General features: G+C 40.9%; 1 protein-coding gene across 5 annotated transcripts in view; it reads right to left on the bottom strand.

Moving 5' to 3' along the window:
- Positions 1–13217, bottom strand: part of LOC139411256 (ADAM metallopeptidase domain 9a) — an 86942-nt gene that overhangs the window by 49679 nt on the left and 24046 nt on the right. For all 5 annotated transcript variants that reach the window (XR_011634587.1, XR_011634588.1, XR_011634589.1 and 2 more), the window contains exon 4: positions 6235–6313. Coding sequence is in view for 2 of the 5 variants with exons in the window: in XM_071157305.1 (XP_071013406.1) it covers positions 6235–6313 (79 nt within the window). In the remaining 3 variants the exon portion in view is untranslated. The remainder of the gene's footprint in view (positions 1–6234; positions 6314–13217) is intronic.

Below are 13217 nucleotides of genomic sequence, written 5' to 3'. Positions count from 1 at the left end.
TTGACCACATAATCAACATTTTGCAATGGCCATCTCAGTACATAAGCGCAGACAAAGCATATCAAGGTTCTGGTAAGATTATGTTTGGCGGAATGGTTTAAAATCCCTCCCAATGTGTTCTCCAATCTCATAAAACATTATAGAAAAAGGCTCAAGGTATTCAAAACAGATGTATTAGTTAAAGAATATAATTTCCCAAATGTTTTGAGCATGCAATATAGCTCAGTATCTGTATTATATATATTTGTGGCAATAATTTTGGACCTGACTGACTGTGCATGTACACACACACACACACACACACAGAGTGTACAAAACATTGGGAACGTCTGCGTTTTCCATGACAGAATGACCAGGTAAAAATCTATGATTCCTTATTGGTGTCACTTTTCAAATCCACTTAAAATCAGTGTGGCTGAAGGGGAGGGGACAGGTTAAAGAAATATTTTTAAGCCTTGAGACATGGATTGTATATATGTACACCAAACAATACAGTTGCCACTATGCATTGGGGCAGGTAGCGTTCTCATGGCATCCGCCAAACCCCGATTCAGACTGCCAGATGGTGAAGCGTGATTCATCACTCCAGAGAACCCGTTTACACTGTATACCTCCACTACACTACTTTGATACACATCCGTAGGGATTAAGAAGTGAGTATAAGCAATGCCCACTGAACGAAATGTGGGTATACGGATTTTACCTGCGTCTACAACACTGGCCCTTCGCGTTTTATAAAAAGTGCACCCCTACATGAGTGCACTGGTATTACAGTTTCTGTCCTTTCAGAATCAAAAACCTGTCACACACTGAAGGCCTATTGGTTCGCCACTGTGCAAACATGTCTATAATAACAGATAGGCTGTTAAGATATTCATGTTTCAAGTAAGGAGTATATACAGTGCCTTCGGAAAGTATTCAGACAGTCACTTTTAGCACATTTTGTTACGGTACAGCCTTACTCTAAAACGGATTAAATAAAAAAAATCCTGAGCAATCTGCACACAATACCCCATAATAACAAAGCAAAAACAGGTTGTTCAAAATTTTTTCAAATGTATTAAACAGAAATACCTTATATAAATAAGTATTCAAACCCTTTGCTATGAGACTCGAAGTTGAGCTCAGGTTCATCCTGTTTCCATTGATCATCCTTCAGATGTTTCTACAACTTGGATTCCACCTGTGGTAAATTCAAATCAAATTTTATTTGTCACATACACATGGTTAGCAGACGTTAATGCAAGCGAAATGCTTGTGCTTCTAGTTCCGACCATGCAGTAATATCTAACCTAACAATTTCACAACAACTACCTTATACACACACACACAAGTGTAAAGGAATGAATAAGAAAAAGTACATAAAATATATATGAATGAGTGATGGCCGAACGGCATAGGCAAGATGCAGTAGATGGTATGGAATACAGAATATACGTATGAGATGAGTAATGTAGGGTATGTAAACATTATATAAAGTGCCATTATTTAAAGTGGCTAGTGATACATTTATTACATAAATGTTCCATTATTAAAGTGGTATGTTGGTCAGTATGGCTGCTGCCAACATAAGTCAGTATGCTGGCAGCAGCCACTCAATGTTAGTGATGGTTGTTTAACAGTCTGATGGCCTTGAGATAGAAGCTGTTTTTCAGTCTCTCAGTCCCCGCTTTGATGCACCTGTACTGACCTCGCCTTCTGGATGATAGCGGGGTGAACAGACAGTGGCTCGGGTGGTTGTTGTCCTTGATAATCTTTTTGGCCTTCCTGTGACATCGGGTGCTGTAGGTGTCCTGGAGGGCAGGTAGTTTGCCCCCGGTGATGCGTTGTGCAGACCTCACTACCCTCGGGAGAGCCATACGGTTGTGGGCGGAGCAGTTGCCGTACCAGGCGGTGATACAGCCCGACAGGATGCTCTCGATTGTGCATCTGTAGAAGTTTGTGAGTGCTTTTGGTGACAAGCCAAATTTCTTCAGCCTCCTGAGGTTGAAGAGGCGCTGCTGCACCCTCACCACGCTGTCTGTGTGGGTAGACTATTTCAGTTTGTCAGTGATGTTTACGGCAAGGAACTTAAAACTTTCCACCCTCTCCACTACTGTCACGTCGATGTGGATAGCGGGCTGCTCCCTCTGCCGTTTCCTGAAGTCCACAACCATCTCCTTTGTTTTGTTGACATTGAGTGTGAGGTTATTTTCCTGACACCACACTCTGAGGGCCCTCACCTCTCTCGTCGTTGTTGGTAATCAAGCCTACCACTGAAGTGTCGTCTGCAAACTTAATGATTGAGTTGGAGGCGTGCATGCCCACGCAGTCGTGGGTGAACAGGGAGTGCAGGAGAGGGCTGAGAATGCACCCTTGTTGGGCCCCAGTGTTGAGGATCAGCGGGGTGGAGATGTTACCTACCCTCACCACCTGGGGGCGGCCCGTCAGGAAGTCCAGGATCCAGCTGCACAGGGCGGGGTTGAGACCCAGGGTCTCGAGCTTAATGACGAGTTTGGAGGGTACTATGGTGTTAAATGCTGAGCTGTAGTCGATGAACAGCATTCTCACATAGGTATTTCTCTTGTCCAGATGGGTTAGGGCAGTGTGATTGCTATTGCGTCATCTGTGGACCTACTGGGGCGGTAAGCAAAATGGAGTGGGTCTAGGGTGTCAGGTAGGGTGGAGGTGATATGGTCCTTGACTAGTCTCGCACAGCACTTCATGATGACAGAAGTGAGTGCTACGGGGCGGTAGTCATTTAGCTCAGTTACCTTAGCTTTCTTGGGAACAGGAACAATGGTGGCCCTCTTGAAGCATGTGTGGACAGGAGACTGGTTAAAGGATTGATTGAATATGTCCGTAAACACAACAGCCAGCTGGTCTGCGCATGCTTTGAGGACGCGGCTGGGGATGCCGTCTGGGCCTGCAGCCCTGCGAGGGTTAACATGTTTAAATGTTTTACTCACGTTGGCTGCAATGAAGGAGAGCCCACATGTTTTGGTAGCTGGCCGTGTCAGTGGCACTGTACTGTTCTCAAAGCGAGCAAAGAAGTTGTTTAGTCTGTCTTGGAGCAAGACACCGTGGTCTGCAACGGGCTGGTTTTTCTTTTGTAGTCCGTGATTGACTGTAGACCCTGCCACATACCTCTCGTGTCTGAGCCGTTGAATTGCGACTCTACTTTGTCTCTACACTGACGCTTAGCTTGTTTGATTGCCTTGCGGAGGGAATAACTACACTGTTTGTATTCGGTCATGTTTCCGGTCACCTTGCCCTGATTAACTTCATTGGGATAGGGGGCTGCATTTTCACTTTTGGATGAATAGCGTGCCCAGAGTGAACTGCCTCCTACTCAGTCCCAGATGCTAATATATGCATATTATTATTAGTATTGGATAGAAAAAACTCTGAAGTTTCTAAAACTGTTTGAATGATGTCTGTGAGTATAACAAAAAATATCATATGACAGGCAAAAACCTGGGAAAAAAATCAAAAAAGGAAGTGGGAAATCTGAGGTTTGTAGGTTTTGAACTCACCCCTATTGAATACACAGTGGGATATGGGTTATTTTGCACTTCCTAAGGCTTCCACTAGATGACAACCGTCTTTAGAACGTTGTTTCAGGCTGCTCATGTGAAGGGGGGCCAGATGGGAGCTGTTTGACCAAGGGGTCTGCCTGCAGCCTCATTCTCAGTCACGCGCTTTCACTTGAGAGGTAGCTCTCATTCCATTGCTTTTCTACAGACTGGAATGGAATTCTCCGGTTGGAACGTTATTGAAGATTTATGATAAAAACATAGTAAAGATTGATTCTATACTTATTTTGACAAGTTTCTTCGACCTGTAATATAACTTTGAATGTTTCGTCCGAATGGACCAGATCGCGGTTTTGGATTTGTTTACCAAACGCCCTAACAAAAAAAGCTATTGGACATAAATGGACATTATCGAACAAAACAAGCATTAACCTCTTGGATCTCTAGGGGCGCTATTTCATTTTTGGATAAAAAACGTTCCCGTTTTAAGCGCGATATTTTGTCACGAAAAGATGCTCGACTATGCATATATTTCCGTTTTGGAAAGAAAACACTCTGAAGTTTCAGAATCTGCAAAGATTTTGTCTGTAAGTGCCCCAGAACTCATTCTACAGGCGAAACCAAGATGATGCATCACCCAGGAATTAGCAGAATTTCTGAAGCTCTGTTTTCCATTGTCTCCTTATATGGCTGTGATTGCGCAAGGAATGAGCCTACACTTTCTGTCGTTCGCCCAAGGTCTTAGCAGCATTGTGACGTATTTGTAGGCATATCATTGGAAGATTGACCATAAGAGACTACATTTTCCAAGTGTCCGCCTGGTGTCCTGCGTCGAATTCGGTGCGCAATTGCCAGCTGCTTCCACTTTACCATTTGATTCAGGGGAGAAAGCATGTGTCCAAGAACGATGTATCAATGAAGAGATATGTGAAAAACACCTTGATGATTGATTCTAAACAACGTTTGCCATGTTTTCAGTCGATATTATGGAGTTAATTTGGAAAAAAGTTCGCGTTTTGAGGACTGAATTTTCGGTTTTTTTTTGGTAGCCAAATGTGATGTATAAAACGGAGCTATTTCTAATACACAAAGAATCTTTTTGGAAAAACTGAGCATCTGCTATCCAACTGAGAGTATCCTCATTGAAAACATCAGAAGTTCTTCAAAGGTAAATGATTTTATTTGAAGGCTTTTATGTTTTTGTTGAAATGTTGCGTGCTGGATGCTAACGCTAATGCTAACGCTAAATCCTTTGTTTGCTAGCTACTGTTACACAAATTATTGTTTTCCTATGGTTGAGAAGCATATTTTGAAAATCTGAGATGACAGTTTTGTTTACAAAAGGCTAAGCTTGCGAGATGGCATATTTATTTCATTTCATTTGCGATTTTCATGAATAGTTAACGTTGCGTTATGGTAATGAGCTTGAGTCTGTATTCCTGATACCGGATCCGGTATGGGGAGTTCCAAGAGGTTAATTGTGGAACTGCGATTCATGGAAGTGCATTCTGATGAAGATCAAAGGTAAGTGAAGATTTATAATGCTTTTTATGAATAATGTTGACTACCCAACATGGTGGATATTTCTCTGGCAGGTTTGGGCTCTGAGCTCCATTCTCAGATGATGCTTTTTCCGTAAAGTTTTTTGAAATCTGACACAGCGGTTGCATTAAGGAGAAGTGTATCTAAAGTTCCATGTATAATAGTTGTATTTTCATCAACATTTATTATTAATATTTCTGTGAATTCATGTGGCTCTCTGCAATATCACATGTTTTGGAACTACTGAACGTAACATGCGAATGTAAAATAAGATTTTTGGATATAAATATGAACTTTCCCGAACAAAACATACATGTATTGTGTAACATGAAGTCCTATGAATGTCATCTGATGAAGATCAAAAGGTTAGTGATTCATTTTACCTCTATTTGTGCTTTTTGTGACTCCTCTCTTTGGCTGAAAAAATGGCTGGGTATTTCTGTGAGTTGGTGTTGACCTACATAATCATTTGTGGAGCTTTCGCTGTAAAGCATTTTTGAAATCAGACGCTGTATCTGGATTAATGAGAATTTTATCTTTAAATGGTGCCTAATACTTGTGTGTTTGAGAAATTTGATTTATGAGATTTCAGTTGATTTGTTTTTGGCGTCCTGCAATTTCATTGGTTGTAGGCGAGGGGTTCCACTAGACAGGTTAAAAGCAGTGGTTCGCGCTTTCAGCTTTGCGCAAATGCTGCCATCAATCCACAGTTTCTGGTTGGGGAATATTCTAATAGACTGGACATGATTTGGATAAGGCACAAACACGTCTAAGTAGTTAAAACGCTGTCAGTTACACTCCAAACTTTAGGTCACACTATTACTGCCTGCAGATGATATTCCGCTGAAACTAGGCAGCACGCATGTGAATATATTTCACGTGCTTTGTGATGGTGTAGGGTAATTTATGCATGATTTCACGATGTACTACATAATTGATCAGTTATAAGGCTTAAAAATCCTTCTTTAACTTGTCTCCTCCCCTTCATCTACACTCATTGAAGTCAATTTAACAAGTGACATCAATAAGGGATCAGACTGACCAGATGAAAGCTATGTCATGGAAAGAGCAGGTGTTCCTAATGTATACCACAATATTTAACAAGGGCATATCATTGATATGAAAATACGGATATCGCCAAGCCTTAGTACCCCTAGGTTATCTTAAACGGTCTTACCTGCATTGGAGGTCTGTTGGTTATTAGAGATCCATCCTTGGCATGTGTGTACACAGTGAAGTCCTCAGGGAGCAGTAGCCTTCAAAACAAAACACACGCTGAAGTTACACCCTCTGTCAGGAATTACACATCAGAACATAAGTATCAGGGCCGGGCAAATAGTCAACAGGTAATTTTAAATGGTAATTTTAGATAAAGCAAGTCTCACAATTTTACTTCACCTGATATATTTTGTTGTTGTGGTAGTTAAAGCAGTTAATATTTACTTGAACCCTCGACTTTATCCATATTTTGTTATGTTACAGCCTTATTCTAAAATGGATTAAAATGTTTTCCCCCCTCAATCTACACACAACACCCCATACAAAGCAAAAAAAAGTTGACATTTCTGCAAATGTATTAAAAATAAAAAAAATGTAATATAACATTTACACAAGTATTCAGCCCTTTACTCAGTACTTTGCTGAAGCACCTTTGACAACGATTATAGTCTCAAGTATGACACTACAAGCTTGGCACACCTGTACAGTCGTGGCCAAAAGTTAAGAATAACACAAATATTAATTTTGCTGCCTCAGTTTGTATGATGGCAATTTGCATATACTCCAGAATGTTATAAAGAGTGATCAGATGAATTGCAATTAATTGCAAAGTCCCTCTTTGCCATGCAAATGAACTGAATCCCCCCAAAACATGTCCACTGCATTTCAGCCCTACCACAAAAGGACTCGCTGACATCATGGTTCATTTAGGTGCAATCATACTGGCAGCAATATCCATATTGCTGCCAGTAAGATTGCACCTGAATCAACCATTCATCGGTTCGTCAAGAACTTCAAGGAGAGCGGTTCAATTGTTGTGAAGAAGGCCTCAGGGCGCCCAAAAAAGTCCAGTAAGCGCCAGGACCGTCTCCTAAAGTTGATTCAGCTGCGGGATCGGGGCACCACCAGTACAGAGCTTGCTCAGGAATGGCAGCAGGCAGGTCTGAGTGCATCTGCACAAACAGTGAGGCGAAGACTTTGAGGATGGCCTGGTGTCAAGAAGGGCAGCAAAGAAGCCACTTCTCTCCAGGAAAAACATCAGGGACGGACTGATATTCTACAAAAGGTACAGGGATTGGACTGCTGAGGACTGGGGTAAAGTCATTCTCTGATGAATCCCCTTTCCGATTGTTTGGGGCATCCGGAAAAAAAATAATAATAATACTGCAACCGGACGGTAGCCTTTTCAATAGAAGAGAGAAAGAAAAGGACTCACTCCCGGTGCGCGCGCATGCACAAATCTGGAGGACATCTGGCTATCCACTGACGCGATGTGATCATTCTCGCTCATTTTTCAGAATAAAAGCCTGAAACTGTCTAAAGACTGTTCACACCTTGTGGAAGCCATAGGGAAAGTAATCTGGTTGATATCCCTTTAAATGGAGGATAGGCTTGCAATGGAAAAGAGTAGTTTCAGAAAAACAGCACTTCTTGGATGAATTTCCCAAAGGTTTTTGCCTGCCATATCAGTTCTGTTATACTCACGCACAATATTTTGATGCATATTCTAGCTTCTGGGCCTGAGAAATAGGCAGTTTACTTTGGGCACGTTTTTCATCCAAACGTCAAAATACTGCCCCCTAGCCTAAAGAGGTGTTAGGTGTTGTGAAACTTGCCACAATAAGGATTATGCACAATAGTGGAATTTGCAGTTTGCCTTCAAAATAAAAGTACCTATTTGAAAGTGATGAAGGTTACAATTGGTGGAATTGTGCCATATTTAGACTAGATAATGTTAAACGAGGTTGGAGTGTAAAGCAATGAAATGGGGTATCCGTCTACTCGGTGACACCCACAGAACACAACTGTGAAGAGTTTACCCAAATATTAGCATTGTAGCTCTTATCGCAGGACTGTGTGAAATCACCTTCCCAGTCAGCCTATTGCGTGTATTGACATTCATATTGCACTGTACAGCTTCATCTAAGGATTGGGGATCAATGAAATGGGGGATCAGTCTACTCAATACCCAATATATTTTTTCCCAACATCCTCAGTTATCAGATTCCAAAACATCCACGCAGTATTGTTTTTCCTTGGGAATAGTGTTCAATACACATAGGTTGACAATAAATGTGGATCAATTCACATTTGTTTCAGAGTCCCGCAATAAGAGCTACAACGCTAATGTTCTCTGGATGTCAGTGAGTAGCCTGATAGCTATGGATTGTTGATCAATCCTTTTAGGGCTGCTGTCCCTGTACAGGGATCAACATCAGCGGAAATTTCAGTGTGACAACTAATAGTACTCGATACAACTCAAACTTTCATTAAAACACACACATGCAGGGTACTCAATTAAAGCTACACTCGTTGTGAATCTAGCCAACATGTCAGATTTTTAAAATGCTTTTCGGTGAAAGCATGAGAAGCTATTATCTGATAGCATGCAACCCCCGAAATACCCAAAGGGGACGTAAACAAAATAATTAGCGTAGCCGGCGCTACACAAAACACAGAAATAAAATATAAAACATTCATTACCTTTGTTGGCACTCCTATATGTCCCATAAACATCACAATTGGGTCTTTTTTTCGATTAAATCCATCCATGTATACCCAAAATGTCCATTTATGAAGCCCGTCTGATCCATGAAAAAGCACCGTTCCAAAACGCAACGTCATTTTTTTTAATAAAAAAAGTTGCCTATAAACTTTGACAAAACACTTCAAACTACTTTTGTAATCCAACTTTAGGTATTAGTAAACGTTAATAATCGATCAAATTGAACACGGGGCGATCTGTATTCAATAGCAGCGAGTCTTGAAATCATGGTCCATATTTTCCCTTTCATAACTTCCTCCGGTGTACTCGACGACAGGAAGTGCCTATTTCTCATTTAACCAAGGATAAACTTCAACCTAATTGCCAGTACTGGCGACATCGTGTGGAAGCTGTAGGAACTGTAAACTGGACGCTATCTATTTTCCCTTGCCATAGACAATACAGAGACTGGCGGAGGGATATTTTGTTTTTGTTTTTTGTGAACAGTTTTCCTTGGGATTTTGCCTCCTACACACGTTCTGTTATAGTCACAGACATGATTTAACCAGTTTTATAAACTTCAGAGTGTTTTCTATCCACACATACTAATCATATACATATACTATATTCCTGGTATGAGTAGCAGGACGCTGAAATTTTGCGCGATTTTTAACAAAAAGCTGAAAGAATTCGCAGCCTCTAAGAGGTTTTAAGTCTGTACAGTGAAATAAGTATGCCCCCAATGAAATTCTAAAGTATAATACATCCAGTATGATTTCAAAAGATAAGTCAAATGAACAAATTGTATTTTGTTGATTTCATATAACAAAAAGTCAAACCTCGTTTGGCATGATCTATTCAATTATGGCAATTATTTCACATTTTTATTTTGAAGGCTAACTGCAAAGTCCACTATTGTGGCTAATCCTTATAGTGGCAAGATCACATAGATGGGTCCGACCACCATTAATCAAATAAGAACTGTCGTATAAATTAGGGTTATTTTAGATGACATCTAGTTATATAGTTAGCTAGCTAACAACTAGTTAGCTAGCTACTGAAACAGATGTCATTTTGCTATGTTTTTGGGGAAGAACAATGTTTACATCCATGAGCTAGCTAGCTTTTTTTTAATGACCAGCACTGTAGGTGCACGAGACAACTTTACCAGCATCATAGCATACGTATCAATGAATCATTGTGACATATGAAATATGAGTGAGTGTAATCAATGTGTAATAAGTAAGTAAAAATTTATGAACGTGTTAAATTATTATGTGACCTGCAGTTATATTCAGGTCCTGATTGGTCAAACAGTGTTATTTGACGTGTATCTTTTTTAACACACAAAGACCCAAACGGTGTTCCATAGAAATCCTGGTTGAGAATGAAACGACTGAACAAATTAACAACGAAACAGCACAGCAAGTAAGTAAAAGAAATAGGTTTTGATTATGTTTTACTGGTAATGGGGACATACGTAAATGCCAACAAAATAACTTTTTGGTCAGTGTGGCGTGTGTAACCTTTATTTAACTAGGCAAGTCAGTTTATGAACAAATTCTTATTTACAATGACGGCCTACCCCGGCCAAACCCAGACGAAGCTAGGCCAATTGTCCTACGGGACTCCCAATCATGGCTGGATGCGATACAGCCTGGATTCGATTCAGGGACTGTAGTGACGCCTCTTGCCCTGGGATGCATGGCCTTAGACCGCTGCGTCCGTGCATCACTAGTAATTATTACTCCAGAATGTCCGTATTCCCGAGGACGATCCGGACGGGATTCGTTTTTAAAAATAAATACATTGACAGTTATGAAGGAAGCCTGGAGGTTTTTATTCTAGGCACGAAAGATTGTATTTCAACATGTCCAGGTGATCAAGTTAAACAGTCTTGGTTCCCAAGTTTCTAAACCATATTTCCTGTAGTGTCACCATAATATTTGAATTGAGGAAGTGTGATCATAATCATTACGATATTTTAGCGATCCGCAGTACGTCCTAAATGCCGTCCCCCAAGTGCAATTGCACTTGCAATGCATTTTAAGGCAATGGATGCGAAAGTGAACATTTAGATCAGTTGTATGCTGCTTTGCGATCTATTAACAGCAAGGGTTGTATTAAATAGACTCAATATTTTTTTACTGATGCATTTAGCAGTATTCGATTCATACGAACAAAACATAAACAAAAGCATTCACTGTGAAAGTTGATAGCCTACATGTAAAAAGCATATGTGCAGCACTTCAAACAAAAAATTATATTCAATTTATCAAAATAATTTATTGTTTTCTTGCACAAACCTCGAGCAACACCTGTCAAACTCAAGACATTTCTCTCAAAACAGAGATTTCGATTTGCACCAGATTTAATACTATCAGAGGACATTGGCGTTTTCCAAAAAACAGTAGGTTATTCTGTCTGGAATTGTTTCTTTCCTGCCATGTAAAAATTACTGACATGGCTTATTCGGACAGCACTAAAATGACTGATGTCAGATGTTGTGCTTGTGCACATAATTACATTACCTGACCTCCCCCAGCACAACTCATCCCACCCGGATAGGGCACAATAGGGCCTGACCTATAGCCAGGGCCGGTCTTTGCCATTCTGCTGCCATGGGCAAGACCAAAGAATTCCGGCCATGTAAAACTAGAATAGTGCAGTAGGCAAAATTACATTGAAAAGATGTCTAAAATACGTATTTTCCAGACTTTGAAGTTAAGTTCAATTTAGGTTTTGAATTAAAGTTGAAAAGCCATTTTCCCTATGTTAAAAATATTTTCCACATGCTTAAAAATATATACAGTGCCTTGCGAAAGTATTCGGCCCCCTTGAACTTTGCGACCTTTTGCCACATTTCAGGCTTCAAACATAAAGGTATAAAACTGTATTTTTTTGTGAAGAATCAACAAGTGGGACACAATTATGAAGTGGAATTTATTGGATATTTCAAACTTTTTTAACAAATCAAAAACTGAAAAATTGGGTGTGCAAAATTATTCAGCCCCCTTAAGTTAATACTTTGTAGCGCCACCTTTTGCTGCGATTACAGCTGTAAGTCGCTTGGGGTATGTCTATCAGTTCTGCACATCGAGAGACTGACATTTTTTCCCATTCCTCACTGAGCTCGAGCTCAGTGAGGTTGGATGGAGAGCATTTGTGAACAGCAGTTTTCAGTTCTTTCCACAGATTCTCGATTGGATTCAGGTCTGGACTTTGACTTGGCCATTCTAACACCTGGATATGTTTATTTTTGAACCATTCCATTGTAGATTTTGCTTTATGTTTTGGATCATTGTCTTGTTGGAAGACAAATCTCCGTCCCAGTCTCAGGTCTTTTGCAGACTCCATCAGGTTCTTCCAGAATGGTCCTGTATTTGGCTCCATCCATCTTCCCATCAATTTTAACCATCTTCCCTGTCCCTGCTGAAGAAAAGCAGGCCCAAACCATGATGCTGCCACCACCATGTTTGACAGTGGGGATGGTGTGTTCAGCTGTGTTGCTTTTACGCCAAACATAACGTTTTGCATTGTTGCCAAAAAGTTCAATTTTGGTTTCATCTGACCAGAGCACCTTCTTCCACATGTTTGGTGTGTCTCCCAGGTGGCTTGTGGCAAACTTTAACCGACACTTTTTATGGATATCTTTAAGAAATGGCTTTCTTCTTGCCACTCTTCCATAAAGGCCAGATTTGTGCGATATACGACTGATTGTTGTCCTATGGACAGAGTCTCCCACCTCAGCTGTAGATCTCTGCAGTTCATCCAGAGTGATCATGGGCCTCTTGGCTGCATCTCTGATCAGTCTTCTCCTTGTATGAGCTGAAAGATTAGAGGGAAGGCCAGGTCTTGGTAGATTTGCAGCGGTCTGATACTCCTTCCATTTCAATATTATCGCTTGCACAGTGCTCCTTGGGATGTTTAAAGCTTGGGAAATCTTTTTGTATCCAAATCCGGCTTTAAACTTCTTCACAACAGTATCTCGGACCTGCCTGGTGTGTTCCTTGTTCTTCATGATGCTCTCTGCGCTTTTAACGGACCTCTGAGACTATCACAGTGCAGGTGCATTTATACGGAGACTTGATTACACACAGGTGGATTGTATTTATCATCATTAGTCATTTAGGTCAACATTGGATCATTCAGAGATCCTCACTGAACTTCTGGAGAGAGTTTGCTGCACTGAAAGTAAAGGGGCTGAATAATTGTCTTGGCTGTGTGACTACAGTCATTGTCCTGTTGGAAGGTGAACCTTTGCCCCAGTCTGAGGTCCTGAGCGCTCTGGAGCAGGTTTTCATCAAGGATCTCTCTATACTTTGCTCCGTTCATCTTGCCCTCGATTCTCACTAATCTCCCCAGTCCCTGCTGCTGAAAAACATGCCCACGGCATAATGCTGCCACCACCACCATGCTTCACCGTAGGGATGTTGCCAAGTTTCCTCCAGACGTGA

The sequence above is a fragment of the Oncorhynchus clarkii genome, chromosome 6, assembly GCF_045791955.1.
Source record: "Oncorhynchus clarkii lewisi isolate Uvic-CL-2024 chromosome 6, UVic_Ocla_1.0, whole genome shotgun sequence".
In the NCBI taxonomy this organism is placed as follows: Eukaryota; Metazoa; Chordata; class Actinopteri; order Salmoniformes; family Salmonidae; genus Oncorhynchus; species Oncorhynchus clarkii.
The sequence above is the reverse complement of the archived record's forward strand: the minus strand, read 5'-3'. Positions and strand labels throughout refer to the sequence as shown.